Raw genomic sequence first — 13781 nt, 5'->3', positions numbered from 1 at the left:
ACTGGCCTAACGCATTGCAGACAAATTTGGGACTGTCTAAACTTACTTAAACTTCTGTCATTTTGTTCCTTCGTTCCAATAATCTAAAAGGGTAGCAGTACGTCGGCAGTGCATCAGATCTTCATCGTATAAATCATATATTATCGCAGGTGTATTTTGATTGTTGAACTAGAATAGCTCGCTGGCCTGAGTTTTGGGCCACTTTTTGTTTTATACTTTGAATATTTCTCAGGAAAGATTTGAAAAATTTAATTAGAAACTAATTTTGTCAGAATATATCCTCCACTAACAACTGCATAATGTATCGATAATAATCGAGCGTTGAGTCGGCCAGCATTGAATAAAAATTAATTTGATTTAAAGGTAGGCTATTGTAGCTAAGTTACTAGCTAACAAGTTACTAAGCTGAGAAATACTTATATACTTTATTATCATTGCTAATCTTCGTAAATGAAATTTAGTTCATTTTCTAAGCAACTCCTAAGGAATGAGCTCTAATGAGTGGCAGGGTATGGTGTATGGCGGCAAACAAGACGCGCCCATTATGCGTAAGTTTCACAGCGTTTGCCCTCACTAACGGCCGTTTAGTATATTCCATGTTTTCTAAAAATTTGAATGAAATAACCATTCTGCGAAATTCAGAGGTTCCGTCGTTTGCTTTTTCAGAATACGCTCGTAAATAACCCTCTCTATTCGTTTTTACGATGAGATTTTTATCTGAAACGATGCCGATGACTGTAAATCGATCAGTCAAACCTGCTGGAAACGGTATCAAACGAGCGCCGATTTGCTCCGGTAAACCAAGACCAAACCTACGAAACTGCATACATATACATATGTGATGATTGTTTAGGATGCTGTCAGTAAGCGGGGTTATTCGCAAGAAGATAAACAAATGATTGAATAGCTCTTCTCTAATGGTCTCAAGCGATTACTTCAGTTACAGAAATGTACTAGATTTGATTTTACACCAAAGTAACACACTTTTTCTGTATAATGACAGCGCGGGGCTCGCCTAAGCTGTTACACGTATGGCCTTCGTCTATCTTCGATTCAATTTCTACTTATACTTCAGGCTAATAAGTGTTACTATTATTACGAGAAATAAAACATAAAGAGGTACAAACTATACCAGAGATCAGTAGCGAGCGCTCATGTTAGCGCACACTGCTTAAACGAAACCTCTATATCATTCAGACTATAATTAGTAACATTTTGCCATTTTGATTTAACAGAGAGACACACAGGATTTCAAGTTACCTTCAGACATTTGCTACTATAGATTTTGCCGAACTTAGCTCAGATTAATAACGAAATGCAGCTAGCACGATTACCTTTGGAAACTCTTGAATTGTATGTAGCTTACGAAAAGCAGAATTAATTCGAAATGTTCCACGCTGCAGTTGTCTCATTAAGCGGTAGCTCGAGCGAGTTGTTTTTTTTGACCGAAATAGTTTAATTCACTCTATTGAAAGCATTAAAAATCGGGAGTATACATAGTAAAATACACATTTACCATTGCATTTTGTTCCTCAATATGGGTCGTCCTTCTGTATACTAGGTTCTATCCGTGGATCTCAGTTATTACGCATGATTGAAAAACTTTGCAAGTGGTTTACAGTGATTTTATCGAACAAGAAGCAAAGCTGTGAGCGCTTAGTTTATGCAAGCTTTCTCGCTTTCTTCAAGCACAAGCGTAATTAATAATACATTGAATAGGCCTAGGACTACGGCATCCTGATGTGAACATTTTAATAAGCTCGACTGCATATGGGACCGTTATAAACGATCAGGCGAGACGCAGCGTTTCTAGAGGCAGGATCGTACCCCATCGACTTCAATGCATCAAGCGTTACACGAACCTAGGGCTATATGATCTATATCTAGGACTAGGGGAGACGCGTCCGAACCGACGGAGGAAACAGTATTGAAGAAAACCACACGTTTTCCGTGAACGATTAGTGCAACAGCATCTTCATTGCTTTCAGTACATCTAGTTGCATAGTTCAAAAAGGCAGTAGTCTTGAAAGGTGCTGTTCATCTAAAGGACGCTGTTTTACAGCAGTCCTAGCCTGCAGACTGTGCAGAAAGACTTTCACCTCAAGACTCAAACATGTTGAGTCGGTCGTTTTGCATTGTTTAGCACAAATACCGAAACGTTCGGGCCGTGCTTCGAAATTTATGGGGTCTTTGCGGATACGTCGCTGAGCAGAACGATATAAGGCTCTGCTGTATTCCACGAACACAATATGCGTGCTATTAACGCGCGCTAAGTCTCGCTTCCATCGAATGTGGACCCCATAGCCCCCAGGAGTCGCCGAAATGGAAATATCTTCGTTCGTGGGGATTTATTTTATCGATCTTTTTTTCTTATTAAATCTAATCGCTATATGATCAGATAAAATTAACTTATCAGACTGAATTTGTTAGCTTTGGAGACCTAGTAATAAGTTCAGATAGTCTGCTACTGATGCTGAAATGGCTTAATATTTACTCTATTGCAGATCTAATAGAAAGGCAAATTTTGATTCGTTTACCCACGCAAATTGAAATCACCCGGAACAAAAGCCGTTAAATCAGTGTCTTCCACTTGCCCTTTACGTACGTTTCCGCTTTCTGCATTTGCGACCTAGTACCGAAGCATACCGAAGCAGAGTTAATCGGCATCGAGCAAACCAAACATTTGTTTCAGAGAGACCTTCGTCCTCAAAAACACACCAGGTCGGCAATTATACTGCTCTAATGTACGTCACGATTTACCTCGGCCAAGGAAACAGCTGAAAACAGCTGAACCACACTTCTAATAGATTGAAAATAATATACGATTAATATGCTTTAAGTTAAAGTTGAAAAGCATTTTAAAAAGGATTTTAAGTTAGTTGAGGACTACTACAACCGATCGCTGACCTGATAATCGAAGTTTCGCATTTGTTAGTGGAATGAAACGCGACTACAATGAGCACCAAGAGATGGGGGTCACATTTACATTGGAGCGATTGGGAGCGAACATGGAGAATGAGCATTCATAATGTAGGAAAAATTTTATGCGTCTACGGTGGCGATCTACGGTGGGCAGTCCGCTGGAATTTGGCTGCCTCCGTCGGTCTACCTCCAGGGGCCCTGCGTTCAGAAAGGTTGGAGAAGGAGAGTATTCTCGATTGAAGTTTGACGCTGGAGCCCTTGGTAAAACCTGCGAGATACGGCACAAGACCGCGGCACCTGGTGACAGGCTAACCTTCAAGTGTCGTCTATATTGTGGCAGCTGAAACGATTTCAAGCGGTACCTTTATACGTGGAACCGTACATCTTTTTTAGTGGTGAGCAAAGCCTTTCTTTTTTCCTTACTTTCGTTAATCATAGGCATAAGCTGTAACAGGTACCGTTTATATTTATTAGTCAAAACTCAGCATGTTATGATAGATTCGTCGTTTAATGACAGTTCACGCTCTTTAAATTGCTAACCTGCTATGATAAACTGCGTTGAATGAGATGAGCGTTGCTACTTTTTATAAATCGATCATCAATAATATATAAAGTTTACCGACCTGAGTCCGATTACATAAAATAATCAAAATCTTATTGGAATCAGAAGGTGTTATAAGCTTTGTTCAATCATTTTGAATTTGCTTAACTGTTGACAGGAAAAATTCATTAAAAAAATACATTAGATTTATAATAATCTCTTTACCGCTTACGAGGGGTTGCGGTAAAGAGATTATTATAAATTGTGCTGAGATAGTTAACAATTAAATAACGTATTCTATATAATTAAAGAAATATATTTCTATAAAGTTAGATACAAATATAGTTATGAAGTTAGTAGTTGTTAACACTTCATTTCCACTGCAGGAATATTTAATATGCATATATTAGAAGTATTATTTTTGCTACCAGCAGTTGATACTTTTTATTCGGAAATGATGAAAAGAAGCATTGCCACGTTATCATTCGTACAGATTCATGCATGCTTTTGTATAGTTAATGCATATTACAGTAACAGATTTTTGTACGTTGCTCTTCTATACTCACGGCCTGCGTCAGGCCGAGATAAGTACATAAAATATATCCGAAAGATTTAATCAAAGAATTTTTCTTAGAAAATTAAATTTGTCGACCCAATCGCCTATTCGTCATCCTCTTGATTGTCTACGTTGGCTGGTTCCGTTGAGGCGTTAGGGTCATCGATAAGTCTAATCTTCATCGAGAAGCAACCTAGCTTTTCTTCGGCCTCGGACTTCGCGTCATCGTCGATGAAGCGGACGAAGGCCGTAGTCTCAATCTGTAAGTACAGCAAGATTTTTTTAGTATAAGAAACACCAGAACGTAATAACGACGGAAATATGTAAACCGAATTGATCTTGTGCCACAGAATCTGTTAATATGGCAAAATTTTTTGGATGGATAAATAAATAACACGAATGTAGAAATATTAACGGGAAGATACAGAGACGGAGTTTGTCCTTATGGCATAATCTGTAAAAATAGCGCAAAACTTTTCAAACGTATGAGACAAATGAAGCGTATGTAGACACGATAAACATAATGGTAAGATATAACAACAGAACTTATGTCGATACGACACAGAACCTGTAAATACAGCAAGGTCTTTTTGGGCGGATAAATAAATCCAGGAATCACCTAGAACTAAATATGAAATGATACCAAGAACAAATCTGTGTCGTTTCGACAGAGAACAGAAACAGGTCTGTTTAACGCCTTTATGATTCACATTTGTTTGTACGATCATCACGACGTGAAGGACGAATTTGTCCTAAGAATAATGATAATACTAGGTAATGTTGAGCATGCACTAACTGAAAATAGACGCGAAAAAATAAAAAAAAAAAAAGCTGTTGGTCACTTTAGCCTGATACTGCCCTTGACAAATTTCAGTAATACGAAAAACGAAGCAAACAATTATCTAGTTTACGCACTCGCCCAAATAATTCCTCAAAAATCCTTAATTTCCAAATGTTCTGCAGATATGTTTTTATTATTTTCCTTTAACCCTGCTGTCTATGATATATCACGGTCTGCTTTCATTTCTATACTGACATACATTTGGGAACACGCTGAGAATTGGTAGAACCATTGTGGTGGTGTACTCTTGGCCGGCTGTCTGCGGACAGAAGTTTTCATTGCCAGGGGTTTTGCACACATAACGCTTAAATCCTGGGAAGGGTAACTCTGCTTCGCCAACGAATCCAGTGATTAGCACCTTAACCACTTGGGCGCTTCGTGCTGTTATAAGATAACAACGTATACAAGGTGTTAGCTTATGCAACTAGACGCTGATGCGCGCCACAATTCAACATGTTAGATTTCAAATTTTTTTTTTTTTTAATGTGTATTTTACCCACATCGTAAAAGCTAAATTTATTATTAAATCATTAAAACATTTACCCGGTAAACGAATGTGTTAATATCGTAGTAAATGACCGCGCAAACATGACTCTGAGTATATATGATATATCTGATACATGTTATGTAAACATAAGTTATTTCACTTCAAATTAGAAACGACCGAATAAACTTCAATAGTATGGATATCTACAAAGCCTGTAAACTTTTACTTACGTGGAACATAAGTGACTCTTAGGAGATGATTGTGTCCCCGGATCAACTCACAGAGGTCCTCTTTTGTACAGTTTTCTACTTCAACAGACTTGATTGTCGATAAACCATCTAGTGGGCATAATAGCAACGCATCAATAATAACAATAATATATATATTAAAAAAACATTTACTCTCTGAGTAAAAGCTGAGATCGCATCATGTGAACAAATACTAACGAACACGTTATGCTAGCTATGTGACTCGTAATGATTAATATTAAAAATGAGGTGTTGTCGAAACGCCATTCACTTTCTAAGTAGCAAAATTGGGAAAAAAACCACATAGAGCTCGCGTTACTTAGCGTCTGAATGCATGATTAGTTAGAATATAATGTAAATAGTAGTATTTCCTGCTAACTATTCTCATATGTAAATAAATAAAAAAAAATATAACTTTTTTTTAAATATATAATCTATTTATTTATTTGTTTTTATTTTTCTTATTTAAATAAAAAATAAGTTAAATGTTAACATAATAATGATTATTCACTCGCAAATAGTTTTGTCAGGTAGCGGTCGAAATACTGACATACGACAACGAGGAAAAATATTATGTACTTTTCATTGCACGTAAGTACCTGTAATCTATTTTCCTACTTCCTTAAATGAACGCTTGAGTAAAGCGAAAGACGAATAGAACTATTATCGGAAAAAAAAACAGAAATTCTATTGAAGGAATCTTATTATTACTTGACAAAATGTAATTGAAATGGAAGATCGGTGCCCTAGAGGGACGCGGCCAATGCATGGTCAATCCGTTCGTTTCATCCAGTCGTATACGTTGCTTATCAGCTTTGAGAGCTAACACGAATTTGTATAGTGTACAGGTCACAGAAGCAACGAGTAATACTCGACGATACTCAACAAAGCAAATGACCTTCATTATAACTAACCATGGTAATCATTTGTTACTACGATAAGTTGGTTGGCTAAGGTCCTATAATAATAATAATAACTGCAACTGGTACGGTTTTTGATTGGGTCCTCTGTTTGGTTTCGCTAAAAAATGTAAAAAGCGCCTCCAGCATTGGCAGCAGGTGGTTTTCCATAGAATCAGTTAGGACACAGACTAATTTCATTTTAATGACAGATATAAAACAACGTGAATTATCCGCAGTGGATAATGATCGGATTTTTGAGTAACGAATGAAGCAAAAAATCGTTTTTAGCCAAACCTCTAGACAGGTACGCAGCAGCCGTGTTGCACCTGTCGCTCACAAAGCTTTAAGGGGTTGATTCGGGTATCTTGTACATTATGCATTTTGTAAGCCTGACAACACGCAGGAAACTATTTAGGCACACTCGCTACCTTTCGCCTACAAAAATAAGTAACTAAACGGATAGTATCAAAATCATTTGTTCAATTCGACCCACTTTAATGTGTGGCACTGTTCGGAACAAATTTACCATTACGGTACAGCGCACTGTTGTGCTCCAAAATAATGTGATGGTCATTAGCAAATGTTCTGGGCTTTATGGTGGAATTATTATTCACCCCATACCCACCGACCATAAGTAAGTGTCAGCTGGGTCGCAATTGCGAGCGCACTCGTTTCACATCATTCTGTTTCTAATGTAAGAGCTTAACATCTAGTTATGTTGACTATTGCTGTTTGAGACAGAGGGTCCTTTCCTCACAAAACCAACCGGGCTCTGTTTGGAACCTAGACTCCAGACGGCCCTCGCAAACGTTTCGACCAGTACTCTGCGGAAACCTCTATACTTGAGATAATGAGATATCGATTTTGGTATTGGTGCTTGCAAATGAACTTTCTGTTAACTGGAATTTTATCCTCCGCTAAGATATCGGTGACACACCGGTGTCATACGAGATGATTACGTAATTGGCGATGATATAGCCTACACAACTAATTTTCGACTGCCAAATTGTAAATTCCTAAGTTAAACCTAGCTATAAGAAATACCCGCATGGGCTTGTGGTCTCTTCGTTTATGTTTGGCCGATTCTTTAGAGGGGGCTAGGTCCGTGAAAGCGCAAAGGCAGAAAATGCTCCGATCTAGCATGGCGTTCTGCTCATTCAAGTGTAGCTTATAATGAAAATTTATATTTATTAGTTGTTTATAGTAAAAGGCAAAGCAACAACACTTCTCAAACGCTGAGTTTCCCTAATTTATAACAGTAACATAATCAATTTTCAATTACATAGACGTGATCCCCTTAGAATTCGAACGGAAGTAACTGCAGATCGTTTATTTATAAGAAATTTGGTTACTGTTTCAGCTACTATCTAATTATTTTACGTTAACTTTCTTCTGCTGTGTCTTCTGCTGGAGCTGGAGACCTTCAAAAGGCCAATCTGAATTTTTGCATTTCTCATGCGTAGTCAGTTAGCTCCGTTTCGCAGTGCAACAAGCAGATGTATCGAAGCAACAATCATCGATCATCGTGATGATAATAATAAGCAGCAATTTAGTCAGGAGGCCTCTGGGATAACATCAATGAATTTCGTGCTTGCTTTTGGCTTGTCAGTCCTCTCCGTCCTTGTTTATTGCAGAAATAACCGGAAAGCCGTAAAGTACTCCATAGCAGAAGCTGGCCAAGCAGAAACTCCTCCTATATTTTGTCCCTTTGCTAACTATATAGATTACGGCTCATATTATATTCCAGTTCCAAAAGGTGTTCATCGACTGTTTCCGCTAAGCATAATAGAGTCACTCTGACACTATGGCTAATTCCCCGCTAGTCGATATCGAACTTTTTACATGACGCTAAATGATACCACTCTCAGAACACCGTTTAAGTGCTACTCATTCGCTAATCTTATCGGCCTTTTCGGTCGCCTACCCAACGCTATAGATTATCAACAAGACGAATGATCTCGACCCGGGCATTTGTGGGACGTCTCTGGAAATAACGTTTTTCGATCTGCGTCATCACTGTAGGGCCACTGTGGTGGTTTATCGAATAGTACGCAAATTATTCTATAACACGGCGGTGTCTATCAAGACAAATCTCACTAGATATCGTACCAGCATGCTGCCGATTCCGCAGCTAGGACTCAACTTTCTTAGACCACGAGAATTTCTTTCTTTATCCTTTACTGGTTTTCCTTTTGTAGGACATCGAATTAGCGCCGTTTTGTTTGCGAAAAGTGCCTTACATTAAGCAGGTCCAAAAGTGGCTTTGCGGTCGCTAATGGTTTAGAAGACGTTGCCCAGTATGATCCTGTTTGGCGTTCACTAATGCGTGCAAGTTCCATGACGAAGGATATCTGCTAATGTAACTGTGTTTAGTAATGTTGTTGCTTGTCCTATGCTCTGATTTTCGTCGTGTTAGATTTCTTGTAGGAATTTCCTACAGAGACAGTCACGCTGAAGTGGTTAAAAATTCAAATGCAGATTATCATTGGTCCTTCTTTAAAAAAAAACGCATAATTTAACTTAATAATCAGTTTAATAACAATAGATACTAATAGTGAAAAAGAAACACCGAAACCCCTCACCACCAGTTCGTTATCTCTGGATCAAAGTTCATCTAGGAACAAACGAAAAATCAACGAAATCCACTGTATCTTCGCCTAACTCTTTATCTGATGAAACCTTCGACCTTTCAGGTATAGGATATACTTGCGTTTCATCAGGTTAATGACCAGCCAATGACCTCTATGATTACGAGCTTGCGTTTCGCTGTTCGCAAAATGTGTCTTATTGACACAACTGTGCTTTCGAGAGATATCAATCTCATAATTTGATATACCCCGCTAGCGACACTATTTTTTGGTCGGCATCAAAAAGCTTCAAGGTACTCATATTTTTATTCGAGAGACCAATCTCAGTCAACTTGTAGGCTTGTTCCTCATATAAATAATCATAAGTGTTTCGGGTCATAACTCGCATTCTGCTAGTATCTTTGACTACAATGACCGCGGCTGTAATTCCTCGTAATCTCAAATTCGGATCTCTATTTCAATTCTCCGTACGGGGCGATCTTGAGTGAACGCTTGCCGTCTTTAAAAATGGAGGACTACGTTCGGTTTTAGATGCCTTTAGTATATGCGAGGTTTCCACGATGACTGGAAAGCATCACACGATAGTCTTCGTTAGATTCACTGTTCAAACTAATTATTAATGAACAAAATCGAAGGCATTTATTGTGTACAATATTTTACTAGACGGTGATCGATCTTGATAATTCACAGCGATAACGTGTCTAGCTAGCACGTTTTGATAGGAAAGTCTGCCCAGTTGACGAAATTACCATCCAATAAACAGGGTTACAAACACAGCGAAACAACGTACCTTTTTGCCCTAATTTGGCACATTTTTTTCGCAGCTGCTTATTTATTTTCAACCTTTATGCTTATTCGATTATTTATTAGGCTGGTTAGTGCTTGTCGTTTATATGAACAATCGTCTATACAAGCTAGCTGGAGGAATTTCGGCCAAATTCATATTCGTTACACGCAGCTTTTGTGCCCATGATATCGAACATGTATACAAACTGACTGGCCTTCATCAGGCCCCATCGTGTCTAATATATATATATATATATATATATATACCAAATCTAAACAAGTCCTTATTTACTTACCGCACTGCTGTACGTTCTGGACCTTGTAGAGTTCTCCGGCATACGCCGCAGAGGCTATTGCAGCCAGCATGACAAATCTAAGCATTTTGTCAATTAATGATTTGTTCGTCAAAAGAACACTAACTCAATTAATGACAACAGAGATCTTCTCTCAAGTCAAATTGAATGAAGGCGTTTAACAGGTAACTTCAGTAACGACGATAATCATAGCAGCACCAGCAGCAATCTACAAATGGCCGAGCTGTCGACGATGGACGTCACTTTCACACGCGAAGAGAACGCCTGGCTCACCAGTAACCGTGTACTATATAAGCCGCTGCGGCAATACCCTTCGCTGTTCGCTGCAGACGCACGACGTCGTGTTTTGACACTTTTGACCGCGATGGTAGCAGCGTCATCCCTCGATTAGACACGCGGCCATGTCCACTTTACGGGATTCATTGATGGCAAAAAACAGAAAGGCGAAAAAGAAACGGTTATCGATTCTCTATCGTTGCTTCTGCTACGAGCAGACGGATATTCAGCGAACTGCGAAAGTGAATTAGTAGCGTCGAGCAAGCAAATCGATAGCTTGAGCATTGGTGATACGCCAAACGGAGAGGGGGGCAGCTTGAAGCAGTCGAGAGAAAGGAGTCTATGTGACAATATTAAGGGGAGTCGAGTCCCTTGATCGAAGCCGGCGTCGTTGGAGGCGAGGGCGCGTACATACATTCACGATGAACCAACAGTAATAGCGATCGGTCGAAGACAACGAGATCACTCGATCATCTAAAAAGAATTAGATGAACAGAGTCTTAATACAGAGTTACAATTCGGTCAGAAAGTGATGGGCGACAAACGTACAGATAGATTCTTGCCTATTAAGGGCCTCGAGAACCGAGCAAGAAACGGAACGATTTAAAGAAGATTATACTGCTAACACAACGTTGAGGGCGCTTAGGAACGGTTAGGATGGACGGGCTTTCGCGGAGTAGTAACACGATTGATAATATGGAATGTCCAGAAAATAATATAGTATGTTACAGGGAAAACAAAGTCGAAAAAAAGACCTGTCGTTACGTAATGTTATTGTCGATAATGTTAACACAGTTTCGGAGATGAAGTTACAAATTTCACAATTTCAAAACAATACTTTGGTGATATTATTAGCTGCAGAAAATTCATACGCGCGAACTAGGACTTGATAACGCGATCATAACGTCCGATATGTTAAGCGAGGCATACATGTAGTATCAGGTAGATATATTTCACTTCAATGAGCGATAATTAGAGCAATCCGATAGTGGATGCTGATAATTAACACTACTGACGCTTGACGTGTAATTATTGAGCTCTGATAATATATATTTCGAGTCTTACGTTTGGTACGTCCTGGGTTAAGCCTTTGTTTGAATGTCTGGTTCCCGACCGTGTATCTAAGCCAGGCTTTGAACCTGAACCCCACATTATTAAGTGTCCCTATGTTTAGTACGCAGGGTCAAATCAACGCCTTTTTTTTAGAGCATCGCGAGTGAAAGCTATTGTACAGGTGTGTCCTTAATATCTAGTAACGAACCAGCTGTATAGAAAAGTGCTACAGATCAATAACCGTAGTGTAAGTTGAGAAGTTCGTTGTAGACCGAAGTGATCATCGGTAGCTGATATCGACAAAGTTCCTTCGGTTTGCAGAGAATGTGTGAACGCTGTTTAGCCTCGAAGAATCGTAGTTTTATCCATGTGTGCTGCTCGTAAAGGCCTAATAATAGTTGATGAACTCGTCAGCGAGGCTTTTGCACAGATACGGTTGGCTTTTTGGTGTTAGCCAGGGCAATCTATAATATATTGTAAGTATAAAAACGCTAAATTGTTTATATAATAGCCTTCTCAATAAAAAAACAATGCTGTCTTAGTCGCCCATTTACTAAATTACACTTTGTTCAGGCCTAGCAGAAATAATATAAAAACACAATCCTGTTAGTCTTGTCCTGCGCATCAGCCGAGGGATAAGAACAGCGTCGAGCTGTAGAACGATTCACAAAAAGAGTACTAGTATTATTAGACTAGTCCTCTTTCCACATAAAGCGTTGTTCCGCTCCTTGATGTCCAAAAAATAATGAGGCGTACGATGCGGGGTTAACATGTCGACAACAATGGACCTCGTGAGGTATAGTGCCGCTAAAACAATTTCATTGCGGCTCAGTGTGTGGAGGATGCGCGACGGTCATGCTATTGTAGTTACAACTACAATTAACTTATTAACTGGTTTAGGAACTCGTACTCCTTTGGTTGGCTCGGTCGCACTCTAGACGTACATAATATCGGAAAAAACTTATCTCTAAGTTTGTTGTGCGCAGAGGAAAAAAAATCATGAGAATTGGCAAAACGGCAGTCAATACGCGAATGCTATTCTAAATAATTTCATATCGACAAGTTAACGAAGTCGATCGATCTATTAATTCAGCTGTATAAATAAGATATCATATTATTATTTTATCAAGTTAAATAAATCAGTTCACGAATAGGATAGCAATAATTTCATAAAAAAAGCCTGTATTTCGTGGCTCCACAAACGTCTTCAATGATACCAGTACGATGCGTTTCAGTGCAGGCCCCTTTACAAGAAACGTTTATGTTTGAGAAATATTTTTATGCTCAATACTGGTTTTCACCATGGTAGAGTTATTCTTCGCTTTTGTTGAGTAGCTAATCGGCTAAGTAATAATTTTCTTTATGACCCTGCAAATGACACACATGTACAAAAATACCTGCATAAATAGGCAAACGTAAATACAACATGGGCAGGAGTCTATAAAGCCACTAAACAATTTCTTGAAAAATGACCCATATCATACGTTCAGTATTTTAAATTGATGTCGGCAAGCCGGCACAGCAAATAGCGAATACCTGATTGTAATTGTGTCTAATCTTTAACTCATGCGGGTAAAACGTACGTGTTTCTTAAAACTTTTTTTTAGACATAACTTACGTATTCAAAGGGCTACTATATTCGTTTGTTTGCTTCTAACAACGCAGGTACTAACACCAATGAAGATTGCTCTATAACGCAGACACATATCTGACAGCATCATCAGTGCACCTTCACATATATATATATATGCGATCAGCTAAGTCAAGTTAGAACACGCCGTTGAACGGTGCTTAAGTCCACTTCGTTTCCTTTTAGTTCGCATACAACACCCGTGATACGACTGAACGGCAGCTAAAATAAATATATCGAGTAATCCCTTTCAGATAGCAAGCCATCTATTGTAAGCTTAGGGACTTACCTGCGTGTACGAAAAAATAACCGCACTGCTAATCAGGCACCGTGTTAGAAATAAGCGTTTAACAATGGACGTCACAGTGGAATCTATTGACGAGGGCCTTGGGTAACGTTCATCGCTTACGCAGCCAAATAAACACAAAAGTCAGCCTTGTTATATTTTTTCTTAAGAAGCCTCATTCAGCTAAAAATAACAATAATTAAAATGAATTTTTATTATGGAAATGCCTAATTACTAGGGGACGTATGGAGATGGCATAAATGAGAAACTTTAGTACTGCATCGTCCATTCACTGCAGAAGGGTATAACACACCAACGTTGACAATCGTACTTTGGTCGCTGCAATTATAT

The 13781-nt window shown here is 38.8% G+C and overlaps 1 protein-coding gene and 1 long non-coding RNA gene across 2 annotated transcripts in view; both read right to left on the bottom strand.

The window, feature by feature from the left end:
* Nucleotides 1-3869: 3869 nt before the first annotated feature.
* On the bottom strand, nt 3870-10679 carry LOC111245340 (mite group 2 allergen Tyr p 2-like). The gene is made up of 4 exons (XM_022793576.2): nt 10168-10679; nt 5578-5685; nt 5060-5241; nt 3870-4279 (listed from the first exon to the last, which is right to left on the bottom strand). The coding sequence occupies exons 1-4, from the start codon at nt 10250-10252 to the stop codon at nt 4124-4126; spliced, it is 531 nt and encodes a 176-aa protein (XP_022649311.1). The 5' UTR covers nt 10253-10679; the 3' UTR covers nt 3870-4123.
* Nucleotides 10680-10799: 120 nt separating this feature from the next.
* LOC147757812 (uncharacterized) overlaps nt 10800-13781 on the bottom strand; it is a 3637-nt gene continuing 655 nt past the window's right edge. Inside the window, exons 2-3 of the long non-coding RNA XR_015322581.1 lie at nt 13434-13548; nt 10800-10935 (exon numbers count right to left, since the gene is read on the bottom strand). This is a non-coding gene — a long non-coding RNA (uncharacterized LOC147757812). The remainder of the gene's footprint in view (nt 10936-13433; nt 13549-13781) is intronic.

Source organism: Varroa destructor, unplaced genomic scaffold, assembly GCF_002443255.2.
Source record: "Varroa destructor unplaced genomic scaffold, Vdes_3.0 BEIS01000002.1, whole genome shotgun sequence".
NCBI lineage: Eukaryota > Metazoa > Arthropoda > Arachnida > Mesostigmata > Varroidae > Varroa > Varroa destructor.
Note: the sequence above shows the minus strand (reverse complement) of the source record. Positions and strands in the feature narration are given on the sequence as shown.

Coding starts and splice junctions, on each gene's coding strand:
- LOC111245340 (XM_022793576.2), bottom strand. CDS start 10,252: ATGCTTAGATTTGTCATGCTGGCTGCAATAGCCTCTGCGGCGTATGCC. Junction 5,686..10,167: donor CCAGAACGTACAGCAGTGCG/GTAAGTAAATAA, acceptor TATGCCCACTAG/ATGGTTTATCGACAATCAAG. Junction 5,242..5,577: donor AAGAGTCACTTATGTTCCAC/GTAAGTAAAAGT, acceptor ATCTTATAACAG/CACGAAGCGCCCAAGTGGTT.